General features: G+C 40.6%; 1 protein-coding gene across 2 annotated transcripts in view; it reads left to right on the top strand.

Annotated features, from left to right (window-relative positions):
• Positions 1 to 13,907, top strand: part of SUGCT (succinyl-CoA:glutarate-CoA transferase) — a 746,309-nt gene that overhangs the window by 97,297 nt on the left and 635,105 nt on the right. For both annotated transcript variants that reach the window (XM_003268972.3, XM_012496977.2), the window contains exon 7: positions 9,451 to 9,542. In XM_003268972.3, coding sequence (XP_003269020.2) covers positions 9,451 to 9,542 — 92 coding nt within the window. The remainder of the gene's footprint in view (positions 1 to 9,450; positions 9,543 to 13,907) is intronic.

Here is a 13,907-nt window from a genome sequence, read left to right as displayed (position 1 = left end):
CCATGTTGGTCAGGCTGTTTTGGAAGTCCTGACCTCAAGTGATCCATCCCGCCTCCACCTCCCAAGGTGCTGGGATTACAGGTGTGAGCCACTGCACCCGGCCTTTCTTTCTTTCTTTACTTTTTTTGTCATTATTCCTTAATATCATTAAATATACAGTTGTTTTTCAGATTTTTCCCAATTCTCTTTCTCTTTTGTTTAGTTGGTAATTTGAATTGGGATCCGAATAAAGTAATCATAGTAGCTGAGTTATATATTTCTTAAGACTTTAAATTTATAGTTCCTTCTCAGTCTTTTTTCTTGAAATTTGTTTGTTTAAAAAACCAGTTAATTTGTTCTGTTGTGTTTTTTGATTTTGCTGAATTCCTATGATGTTAATTTTTTTGTTGTTCTTTATAGACTGATCTATAACTTGTTCAGGTGTGTGTGTGTGTGTGTGTGTGTGTGTGTATGTGTGTGTGTGTGTGTTGTTTTGTTTTTTTGGCCAAAAATACTTCATAGAAGGTGGTGTGCAGTTCCACTAAGAGGCATATAATGGCTGGACATTACTTTCTCTGTGATGTTGGCAGGCATTGATGATGATTTCCCAGATCTGTGAATTTATTAGGAATTACAAAATGTGCTATTCTAGTTCTATCATTCCTTCTTTATATATTAGTTGGGAAACTTTTGTAAGGGGACTCTTTCTCTCATCAGTTATTTGATTACCCTGAGGTATAGGCAGGAGAGATGCACATTTCCTTTATTTACCAATTGTCATAATAATGAATTTTCCCCTAGGCTTTACCAGTGATGGCTATTTTCTTTTGTAATATCATAATGAACCTACGGTATTGAGCATATTTGATGTGCTTCAATTTATTGCAATTATTATCCTTCTTGATGCTCACATTCTCAGGCCAGTAAAGGCCTTTCTGGGTTGGCTTCTGCATCTTTTTGACATGACCAATAATTTTTAATAGCTTCCTTGATTTCTGGTAAAACAAGATATTCCAGGAACATTTTGTACCTTTCCTGCCCCGTCCTGGAATCAGCCATTTCTTCAAGGACTGTTAGTTCCTCTTAGTGGGAAGTGGTATTTACATACCACTGTCTGATAGTAGGAATCTCAGTGATACTGGGTTAGTCTTTGATTCTAGGCCTTTTTAGTGGATGCATAAGAAAATAAATATTAAAAAAGAATATGCGCTGGGTGCAGTGGCTCACGCCTGTAATCCCAGCAGTTTGGGAGGCCAAGGCGGGTGGATCACCTGAGGTTAGGAATTCAAGACCAGCCTGGCCAACATGGTGAAACCCTGTCTCTACTAAAAATACAAAAATTAACCAGGCATGGTGGCATGCGCCTGTAGTCCCAGCTACTCGAGAGACGGAGGCAGGAGGATTGCTTCAACCCAGGAGGTGGAGGTTGCAGTGAGTCGAGATTGCATCATTGCACTCCAGTCTGGGCAATAGAGTGAGACTCCGTCTCAAAAAAAAAAAGGCTTGGTGTGGTGGCTCACGCCTGTAATCCCAGCACTTTGGGAGGCTGAGGCGGGTGGATCACGAGGTCAGGAGATATCAAGACCATCCTGGCCAACATGGTGAAACCTCATCTCTACTAAAAATACAAAAATTAGCTGGGCTTGGTGGTGCGTGCCTGTAGTCCCAGCTACTTGGGAGGCTGAGGCAGGAGAATCACTTGAACCTGGGAGGTGGAGGCTGTAGTGAGCCGAGATGGTGCAACTGCACTCCAGCCTGGTGACAGATCAAGACTCTGTCTCAAAAAAAAAAAAAGCATCAGGAGTTTATACCTCATCATTTTAATTTAGAAACATCCTACACTAGAAAATGAGTAGAGAAATAAACAGAATCCAGATATGTATATACATTTTGAAGAATTACATTACTTACTATGAAACATTTTATTGCATTTTGTTCTCCTTTCAGGTAAACAGTCTATTGCTGGAGTTTCTGTAGTTGCTTAGAATATTAATCTTAACCTTCTAGCTAATAACAATGGTATTACTTTTAAATATACACTGTTTTTGAACTCATTACCAGGATAGGTCTTAGTCCTCTTTGAAACCTGCTTCTTTCTTGTCTCTAGTAACCTGTCATTGACCAGGTCTATATCTTAAAGAGTGCTAGGTTTGAGCTGTCCTTGAACTGACAAACAATGGAGATGAGGATCACAAGTGAAATGGCATGTATAGAGGCCCAGAGGAATTAAAGAGTTTGCATATCTGAAGAATGGCTATTCTAAGTATGCATGTCAAGGGGTGGCCAGAGATAAGATATAGGGAGTGAGTGGGGGCTAGGTCACAAACAATTCAGTATGTCATGCTAAGGAACCGTTATTTTTATCCTACAGGCAATTTCCTAAGAATTTCAATAAGGAAATATCTTGATTAGAATTACAAATTCGAAAGGCTTTTGTAGCCACACGAAGAATAAACTGAGACAGGGGAAGTGGTAAGTAGGCTATCGCAGGACATGAGAGGCTGGATGGATTTGGGAATTATTTGGCAGGTCAAATAATTAGGAATTAGTGATCAATTGGATATAGGCAGGAAGTAAAAGAATAGAGTCCAGGATGGCCCTTAGGTTTCCTTCAGTTTGAATTAGTGAATGTAGAAGGAGCGGTCTGGGTTGGTGGCATATGAGTGTGACTTAAGTGGGATAACTTCTGCTTAGGGGTTGTCAGCTTTCATTCCCTTGGACTTTCTGGTGGAGATGTCCATACATGCATAAATATATATAAACATCTTTTTATTTAAGGACCCAGACTTGGGTTCAAATCCAAGCTCTGTTACTTCCTATTTGTGTGACCTTGAGTAGGTTAGTTAACCTTTCCATGTCTTAGTTATAGTTGTAAAAAGGGGATAATTCATAGAGTTGTTGTATGAATTAAACAATCTAATTGACAAAAGTCTAACAGAGTGTCTAATACACAATAACTTGATAAATGTTGTCATTGTTATTCTAGATATGGGGATTTCCAATATCTTGTTTAGAAGGGATGAGATTCATTAGAGAGATGAGAATGAGAAGAGAAAGGACCAAATATGGACTGTTGGGGAATGTCAACAGTTGAACCTCAGAGACTCAGTTGCTGGGAGTCCTCTATCCTCAATAGGTTATTTCAGACATCACTGGAGGGAGTAGAGGTTTATCTCTGTCCTGTAGCCAGTTGTAACTAGTGTTGTTTTTATTCCCAGACTTATATATTCACATTCACTCATTTATTAAACACGCTTTTGCTAAGTTACTGGTGGACGTTATTCTAGGTGCTAAAGATATTGCAGAGAACAGTCACCTTGGTCACAGGCCTCAGGGTGCTAACATTCTAGAGGAGAGAGATATCCATCAAAAAGATAAAAGTATCCACTGGTGATAAGTACTTTAGAGAGAATGAAAATATCATAAAATGCTAGAGAATTCCTAGGAGTCTATATTAGATTGGGTGGTAGAGAAAGCTTCTCTGAGGAGGATGTAGTAGCAAGCCATGTGAAGATTGAAGAGAAGTACATCCTAGGTAGTGCAAAGGCCCCACCTTGGGAATAAGCTGTGGAGAACACTAAAAACATCAGGACCCAAGATAGGGCGTTGGGAAAACAGACAAGCTGAGGCCAAAGAGTAGGTAGTAACCAAGCCACGTGGGACCCTCTAAGCCAGGATAAAGAGTGGAGGTTTATTTTAAGTGACTTGGAAAGCCCTTAAAAAGCTTTAGGCAGGAAAGTAGTGCACTGATTTACCTTTTCAAAAGGTCACTGTATGGTTGAGCGTGGTGGCTTATGCCTGTAATCCTAGTACTTTGGGAAGCTGAGGTGGGAGGATTGCTTGAGCTCAGGAGTTCAAGACTAGCCTGGGCAACAAAACAACACCACATCTCTATAAACAGTTTTAAAAATCAGCTGGATGTGGTGGTGCATGCCTGTGGTCACAGTTACTTGGGAGGCTGAGGCAGGTGGATTGCTTCAACCCAGGAGTTTGAGGTTTCAGTGAGCTAAGATCACACCACTGCACTCCAGCCTGGGTAATAGAGCAAGATCCTGTCTCAATCAATCAGTCAATCACGGTGATCACAAGAGTCAAAAATGAGGTAGGGAGAGCAGAAAAAGGTGGCTAATGAAATAGCCTAGATGAGAGATACTTTATTTTGTTCTCTCTTTTCGTTTTACTATCAAGTGAAAGCCTCATCCTGAGTCTCTTGGTTGCTTGAAAGCCTCAAAGCTGTCCTTGAACAGATCCCTGTCAGGAGAATTGTTTTGATAATTGAGGTTCTCCAGGCCTGGAGCAGTGATGACCTACTGAAGGTCCTTAATCTGACTCTTAGCCCAGAGCAACAGGGGTTAATGAGTGGGATTCTAAGAGTATGATCATGTATTCAATTACTTTCTTCTGAGGAGAGTTCATAGCTTCTTACCAGTTTGTCAAAGGGAACTGTGACCTCCAAAAGTATAACCATTAACAGACAGTGTGTTGAGCACTGATGGGAGAGAGGGAAAACACAAAGTTAGACATAATTAAGAAGAGAAATGGGGTAGGCAGGCCAGATCATATGGCATTCAGGGAAAATATTAAGAGATAATAAATCTTTTCCCCTTAGCTTCCTCCCTGTACATTTTTACCTATGTCTAGAAATTCACGTTTTGCTTTCAGTGTCCATAAATGCCACAAGATGGCGAGGTTGCTCCTTAAAATGAATGTGAATTACTAAGTGGAAGAGAGGGAGGCAGAAAGAGAAAGAAAATGTGTGTTGGGTGTTCCTCTTTGATTTTCCATAACTTCCCTGATTTTTCTTAGCTCTTTACTTGAATATAAAATAGAATTGACATGCATACATTTTTCCTCTTTAATTTAGATTTTAATCATAGTTGTTTTTGGAATTGTAAAGCTAAAAATAAAATTTAAAGGAACTCTCTGGATCCCAGGCTTAACATTTTTTCTACCTCTTCATTAAATTATTAATGAATAATTTCATTCTGCACATCACCAACAGAGTAATCTTAGTAAAATACCATTTTGATGTTCATTCTCTGCTTTAAAATTTTATTTATTTATTCTCATAAATATTTGTTGATAGTACTGGTAGTATTTAAATAGTTATAAGTATAAGGTGAAAACGTGGAATAATTTTTTACTCCTATTACAGAATATATATGTTTATTATTATTATTATTATTATTATTGTTATTTTTGAGACGGAGTCTTGTCCTGTCGCCCAGGCGACATTGTCTTGAACTCCTGACCTAGTGATCCACCCACCCTGACCTCCCAAAGTGCTGGGATTACAGGCGTGAGCCACCGCGCCCAGCCATGTTTGTTATTATTATTGTCAGCTTCTTCATTATTATGAACAAGTGCAAGGTTCCACGTACAAAATATCTTAATTTTTATGGTTTATTAAACAACATAATTTCAATGCTTAGATGTCTATTGTCATCATTTGACATACCTCAGGGTAGTTTTCTTTTTGTTATTCTCAACATTTTGTAGAAAAGGTAAGCTAATATATTATTAATATATTGATTAATGCATCTTTAGTAATTATGTATATTTAGCTCTCGATATAAAATTCATTTTGCTTGTGTTATCTAATCAAATTAAATCCTCATAAGAAATCTATGAGATAAATGTGAATATTGCTGTTTTACGGATGAAGACATTGAGGCTTAGGAAGATTGAATGAATTGTCAAAGATTTAATAGTTAGCAGAGCTATAATTTGAATCCAGATTTTTTTAATCCTAAAACTCCCCTTTTTCCCCATACCTTACTGCTTCCAATGAGAGCAACTATTCCTTTTCTCTTGAATAGAAATACTTAGAAGTTGTAATTTAAAGTAATTAGGATATTTTTGTCTCTCCCTTGTTCTAAGCTGAACAAAAAGAGAATTTTTCCTGCAGGCCTTTATTTAGAAGAGTCTGTTTAGAGTTGCACTGATGGTGAGGGACCTGGGTTTGTCCCATTTGAGGGATTTGGGCTCCTGGCCAGAAGCACCTGATTTTCCGAACCTAGAGTTAACTGAAACTTAATTCCTTTTGTTGACTTCCTGCTGAGATAACAGGTGGTTCACGGTGCACAGGCCTTCCTGCCGATGGTGGCAGCTTCTCTCTGTTCCTGGAGACTTGTTTTATGCTGGGGACTACCTGTGGTTTGAAAACCATTGCTTTGAAGGCTGGAATCCCGGGCCAGGGTGCCCTTTACAGCAGCACACTGCCTGCCCGGGAACTCATTCTCTAAAACTTGGTGTTAATTTATTTCTGCACAGAGAATGTTGACTTTAGTTTACTTCTCTTTATTTGCTTCATATCCCATTTTTGTTTTTCTAAAGACTGAGAAAGTAATAGTTAAGAATGTATACATTTTGTTATTGATATTGGGAGATAAAACTATAATTTACCTGAATCAAGACTTTTGGGTTTTTCAGTATGGTTTTATGTGGCCGGGCGTGGTAGTTCATGCCCACTCTCAGCACTTTGGGAGACTGAGGCTGGTAGATCACTTGAGCTCAGAAGTTCAAAACCAGCCTGGGCAACATGGTGAAATCCCATCCCTACCCAAAATGCAAAAATTAGCCGGGCGTAGTGGTGTGTGCCTGTAGTCCCAGCTACTCGGGAGGCTGAGGGGGGAGAATTGCTGGAACACAGTCAGTCGAGGTTGCGGTGAGCCCTGACGGTGCCACTGCACTCCAATCTGGGTGACAGAGTGAGACCCGGTCTCAAAAAAAAAAAAAAAAAAACAGAAAAAAGAAAAAGATAATGGTTTTATTTTTTCTTCCTGTAATAGTTCTAATTGAAAAATAGGCATAGTGGAAATAAAATTGACCATGAATAATTTTTGAAGTTGACTGATGGGTTTATTATATATTCTATCTATTTTTATTTGAAATTTTCCAAGATAAAACATAAGCAGAGACATGTTTTAACACCTTTTTTAATCATCAATAATTATGATCTTGAATTATTTTAATTCATTAATATTAAGTGATAATTTTATCTGTGGAGTTTGTTTTACATACTCTTATTTGTGACAAAGATCATTTCTGGTGGCAAATGCATCTGGGTAGATGAATTGGTGATTATCACTCACTTTTGTGGTTTTCTTTATTTATTTACTTTTTATAGATTATTTGTTTTTGAAAAAAATTAGTATTGTTGTTATTATTTTTATTTTTTGAGACAGACTGTCCCTCGATTGCCCAGGCTGGAGTGCAGTGGCGTGGACTTGGCTCACCGCAACCTCCACCTCCTGGGTTCAAGCGATTCTCCTGTCTTAGCCTCCCAAGTAGCTGGACTGCACATGCACCACCACGCCTGGCTAATTTTTGTAATTTTAGTAGAGATGGGGTTTCACCATGTTGGCCAGGCTGGTTTCAAACTCCCGACCTCAAGTGATCTGCCTGCTTTGATCTCTCAAAGTGCTGGGATTATAGGCGTGAGTCACCGCATCTGGCCAAAAATTATTTTTATATAAAATATTTTTGCACTCATTCATTCCTTCAATAAATGTTATTGAACACTGTTCTAGAGGCTGGGGATACAGCAGCGAACCAAACAGAAAAACATTCTCGAGTATACACTTTAGTAGGGAGGAGACAAAATAAATCTAACAACTAATGGTATTGTGTTTCTATTGTGATAAGCGCTGTGGCAACATATATAACGAGAGTGCTCTTTTACAAAAGGTTGAGAGTCTTCCAGGTGGCTGGAGAAACAAGGCTTGCAGGCAACCCTTTCATGGCCTTCCTAAAGCAGCATATGCAGGGAATATCAGCAAGTAGCTGATGTGTATGGAAAGCTCTTCATTGGGCCACTCTGCTTGATAGGAAGGATTTGGAGACAGATTTATGTAGCCTCTGATACGACCTTTATTTATTTTTATTTTTGTTATTATTTTTTGAGGCAGAGTCTTGCTCTGTTGCCCAGGCTGCAGTACGGTGGTGCAATCTCGGCTCGCTGTAACTTCTGCCTCCCAGGTTCAAGCAGTTCTCCTGCCTCAGCCTCCCCAGTAGCTGGGATTACAGGCACCCACCACCACACCCAGCTAATTTTTGTGTTTTTAGTAGAGACGAGGTTTCACTGTGTTGGCCAGGCTGGTCTTGAACTCTTGACCTCAGGTGATCCTCCCACCTCAGCCCCCCAAAGTGCTGGGGTTACAAGCGTAAGCCACCGCGCCTGGCCTGATACAATCTTTATGATGTAGCAATAAGCACCAGGACTGGGGGGAGTAGGAGAAAATCTTTCCTGTGTTCTGCTGATTCTTGCTGATGGCAAAAAAGAAAAAAAAGAAAGAAAGAAATGTGACACCTTCTCTACCTTCTCTTTGTAATCTTAAAAATCACTTAGTTGATGTTATTGTTTTATTTATGTCCAAATCTTAAAATCATTTAGGTTTTCTTTGCTTACTTGAGAAAATACATAAATAGAACTCAGGGGGATATTGTTTTGCTTAACTTTGTATATTAGCTTAACTTTGTATATTACTGCGTACAAAGCAAGGGTAGAAAATACCTGTTGGAGTCAGGGAAGTAAGTGAAACCCGGCTGAGGCATATGGGAGTAGAGTGGTGGACCCTGTGGCATATCAGAGGATTTATGCCCCATGTAGAGGGGAGAGGCAATACTCAACTCTAATTGATTATTGCATGTGAGAATGTGGGCCTGGTTTTGAATTATTTCCTTTTTTTTTTTTAAAAGGGAGTCTCCCTCTGTTGCCCAGGCTGGAGTGCAGTGGTGCAATCTCAGCTCAATGCAACCTCTGCCTCCCGGTTCAAGCGATTCTTGTGCCTCAGCCTTCCCAGTAGCTGGGATTACAGGCGTGCACCACCACACCCGCCTAATTTTTGTATTTTTAGTAGAGATAGGGTTTCACCATGTTGGCCAGGCTGGTCTTGAACTTGTGACCTCAAGTGATCCGCCCACCTCAGCCTCCCAAAGTGCTAGGATTACAGGCATGAGCCACCGCACCCGGCCTGAGTTTTTTTTAAGAATAGCCAGGGTAGGCCAGGCGCGGTGGCTCATGCCTGTAACCCTAGCATTTTGGGAGGCTGAGGCAGGTGGATCACTTCACATCAGGAGACCAGCCTGGCCAACATGGCGAAACCTTGTCTTTACTGAAAATACAAAAATTAGCTGGGCGTGGTGGCGCGCCTATTATCCTAGCTACTTGGGAGGCTGAGGAAGGAGAATCACTTGAACCTGGGAGGTGGAGGTTGCAGTGAGCGGAGATCAAACCATTACACTCCACCCTGCTCGACGGGAATGAGACTCCATCTCAAAAAAAAAAAATGAATAGCCAGGGTCGAGCACTATAATGAATTCTTACTGCCTTCTTCAAGGAATGGTATAGATCTAATAGTCTCAAAATGCTGAGGATTTCTGGATACAAATGTTTCTAACACACTATATTGTACAGTGGTTTTAGCACACCCTGTGTAGTGCTGAATATGTTTATTTTTGTTGTTTTAGGGTATGGTCAGACAGGTCCAATTTCTCAGCGAGCTGGTTATGATGCTGTTGCCTCGGCTGTTTCTGGTCTGATGCACATCACAGGGCCTGAGGTAGGTATCCTTCCTTAAAATATTCATAATTTCTTCCCTTACATACTCCAAAAGGATTTTACTCTGCACTAACCCATAGGATTAAATGAGTTGTTAGGTTGGGGCAAAAGTAATTGCTGTTTTTGCCATTGAAATTAGTAATTTTAGAAAGAAACCAGGGAAAGTGAATGCTTATGAAAGTAAAACTGGAAGTGTTCATTACAAATGTATTGAGGCTAAACATCAATTTGGCCACATGGAAAAGAGCAGTGTTTTTAGCAAGAAGCCATAGATCAGATGGTGAACACACATTCCATATTTATTATGTTATTCAAGCTTAATATAGGCACCTTTGTGTGATTTAGGAATATTCCTTCTTTGACATAAAACAGTTGACTAGACTAGACTATGGATGTCCATTTCTACTAGAGTGCCTTCATCTGCCATGTATACATAGCAGAGGGTCTCTTTTTCCTTCTGGAACATTATAGGTAGTTATGTATTTGAAAATTTGTTGCTTAAAGCCTCCCTCAGGTTTAAATGTATCTGATTTGTCATGTGCCTTAGATTCTGACAGTGAAATAATTATTTGATTTTATAACAATTCTTCTCCATTGATAGTGGGTTGGGAAGTTCCTAACAAGTATTTGGATGGCCAAAATATGGTTGGTTAGATTTAAAAAAAGACTCTTGGGGAAAGCAATATGAATGACGTTAAATAAAGTGAAAAAAAGTGTGAAAGCCTAGTAAATAACAATGCTAAAACACACCCATTTCAAAACAAACTAGATTGATGGCCTTAAAAAACTTGTTTCAGTGGGTGTTCATTCCCCAAATCACTTCTTCTAGTTAATTCTTCAGGAAATATTGCTTGCTGTAGTGTTGGAATAAACTAAGGCAGAGTGACCTCAAGTCTTTTGCAGTCTTCCTTTTCATTTAATTTTACTTATTAATTAATTATTTCCCTTTGCCTCTATTTTCTCATGATGAGATTTACTTTTTATTAATTTCAAAGCAACTGTTGGGGTTTTAATTTCTTGAAATATAAAGTTACTGTATTTTCATCTTCGTTTCATTTTCACAAGTCTTAGAAAAAAATGTGTTGGCCAGGTGTGGTGGCTCACGCCTGTAATCCCAGCACTTTGGGAGGCCGAGGTGGGCGGATCACGAGGTCAGGAGATCGAGACCATCCTGGCTAACATGGTGAAACCCTGTCTCTACTAAAAATACAACAAATTAGCCAGGCGTGGTGGCGGGCGCCTGTAGTCCCAGCTACTCCGGAGGCTGAGGCAGAAGAATGGCTTGAACCCGGGAGGCGGAGCTTGCAGTGAGCCGAGATCGCGCCACTGCCCTCCAGCCTGGGTGACAGAGCGAGACTCCGTCTTGAAAAACAAAAACAAAAAAAAAAGAAAAAAATGTGTGTGGCCTTTGCTTTTGTTTTTTTTTAAGACAGAGTCTTGCTCTGTCGCCCAGGCTAGAGTGCAGTGGCATGATCTCAGCTCACTGCAGCCTCTGCCTCCTAAGTTCAAAGGATTCTCCTGCCTCAGCCTCCGGAGTAGCTGGGATTACAGGTGCCAGCTACCGTGACCAGCTAATTTTTGTATTTTTAGTAGAGACGTGGTTTCACCATCTTGACCAGGCTGGTCTTGAACTCCTTACCTTATGATCCAATCCCAGTGCTGGGATTACAGGCGTGAGCCACCACACCCAGTCTGTTTTGTTTTCTTTGAGACAGGGTCTCCAGGCTGGAGTGCAGCCTCCGTGGCACACTGCAGCCTCCTGGGTCAATAGATTCTCCAACCTCAGCCTCCCACATAGATTGGACTACAGGTGCGTGGCACCAAACCTGACTAATTTTTAAATTTTTTGTAGAGATGGTGTCCCATTATGTTGCCCAGGCTTGTCTTGAACTCCTGGACTCACGCCATCTTGGCCTCCTAAAGTGATGGGATTACAGGCATGAGCCGCTGTACCCTGCTGGCCTTTCCTTAAAATATTCAAGAGCACCAGTTTTCTTTCCATCCATTGAGAGAATAGAGCATGGACATTTCTCTCATTGCTCAATTCCATAGACTCTCATATGGCCAAGACATAGTTTATTGTGAATGGTTTTATTTAAGGGTGTTGAACTCAATTAGGAATATGTGAAAAGATCTGGGATTTAAAAATTTGTATATTCAAATGGTAAAATGAATTAAATGAAAAACTGTTGGGATGGGGGATTACTGTAGTTCCCTTAGTACATTGCACTGTAGTCTAACAGGGATAACCACACAGTATATGCTCAACCTTGTAATTTCTCAGTCAATAACAGCTTTTATCTCTTGTGTTACCCAGGTGATTTTTGTTCTAGGTGAGCAAATAACATTTATTGAGTGCTTGGTATGTGCCAAACATTGCTTTATATACTTTCCATGTATTACATTAAGTAAACTTAACTCTCATACTGTATTTCTTTCACATGGACACATCTCTCATTCCTTAAGTTACACATCAACCTAGTAAGTAGTTACCGCATCTGTTTCCTACTGTACGTTGGGAACGGTGGTCGGCATTAGAGATTAAGCAGGCAACAGGACAGGCACAGTCCTTATCTTCCTGTAGCTGTTAAGTGGGGAAAACAAACATTAGCAGAAAATATTTATTACATGCAAATAAAAAGAACTCCAAAGAAGAGTACAGGGTGCTATGAACATATATAAATAACAGTGTGCCTCAGGCCATTATTATACTTCTAAAGATCTCCGTAAAGTGTGGTTTGACAACTAAAGATAAAAGCTGATTGAAAAGAATCAGGCCAGTGGCTCATGCCTGTAATCCCAGCACTTTGGGAGGCCGAGGCGGGTGGATCACCTGAGGTTGGGAGTTCGAGACCAGCCTGATCAACATGGAGAAACCCCGTCTGTACTAAAAATACAAAATTAGCCGGATGTGGTGTTGCATTCCTGTAATCCCAGCTACTCAGGAGGCTGAGGCAGAAGAATCACTTCAACCTGGGAGGCGGAGGTTGCAGTGAGCCGAGATTGCGCCATTGCACTCCAGCCTGGGTGACAACAGCGAAACTCCGTCTCCAAAAAAAAAAAAAAAAAAAAGAATCAGAAGAATCAGGCCATGCTGAGAGTATGCTGATAAGTATGCTGATATCTTATCAGCAATATATTAACAATTCCCTAAGCCTCTCAGCAGAGATTGTACAGGAAAGCACTTCTGAAAGCCTTGGCTAATATTTTTAACCAGCCAATGCACACACACTATTGCCAATTATATCCATTGTGTATGAACTTTTCTGTAACTGCACAGCCATGTATCTGTGCTGTAGCATAACTCCATGTTGTTAGATGAGTGATTGGAACCCAGGCTTCTCTGACATTAGGAACTTCTCCACATCACCCTACACGGTGGAGCCCAAGTTTATCAGGGTTGTTGGTCAGGGAAGGCATCTCTGAGGGCCATATATTTAGGGTGGGATCCTGTTAAGCATTAGCCGATTAGCATTAGAGAGTAATGCAGGTATTGCATGTCATCTAGATGCTGGAGAGTCTGGTAGTTTTGAAGAGCCAAAAGAAGGGCAATGTCACTGGATTATTGTGAACTAATAAAGAAGTAGGGCCAAATGTGGTTGGGGAGGTAAGGAACAGTGGCTGAACTTATTGCTTGTGGATTTATTACAAACTTAATAGTTTGATGAGAAAATACAGTATTATATGCAAATATATTTTTAGTGATAGTCTCATATATTTCTTTCTTGAAATTGAGTGATATTCCAAAGATATAGACTAGTATTTTTTTTTTTTTTTTTTTTTTTGAGACGGAGTCTCGCTGTCGCCCAGGCTGGAGTGCAGTGGCGCAATCTCGGCTCACTGCAAGCTCCGCCTCCCGGGTTCACGCTATTCTCCTGCCTCAGCCTCTCCAAGTAGCCACAGGCGCCCACCAACACGCCCGGCTAATTTTTTTGTAGTTTTAGTAGAGATGGGGTTTCACCGTGGTCTCGATCTCCTGACCTCGTGATCCGCCCGCCTCGGCCTCCCAAAGTGCTGGGATTACAAGTGTGAGCCACCGCGCCCGGCCGATATAGACTAGTATTATAATGAAAAAATTCAAAATGCATGTTTTTTTCTTATAATATTATAATAATGTCATTTTTATCCAAAAGGGGGCATATCTAAATGTGTAGTATAGGGACTGGGCATGGTGGCTCATGCCTGTAATCCTAGCACTTTGGGAGGCTGAGGCAGGCGGATCACTTAAGGTCAGGAGTTCAAGACCAGCTTGGCCAACATGGTGAAACCCTGTCTCTACTAAAAATACAAAAATTAGCTGGGCATTGTGACACGTGCATGTAATCCCAGCCACCCGGGAGGCTGAAGCAAGAGAATTGGTTGAACC

Source organism: Nomascus leucogenys, chromosome 17 (genome assembly GCF_006542625.1).
Source record: "Nomascus leucogenys isolate Asia chromosome 17, Asia_NLE_v1, whole genome shotgun sequence".
In the NCBI taxonomy this organism is placed as follows: Eukaryota; Metazoa; Chordata; class Mammalia; order Primates; family Hylobatidae; genus Nomascus; species Nomascus leucogenys.
Note: the sequence above shows the minus strand (reverse complement) of the source record. Positions and strands in the feature narration are given on the sequence as shown.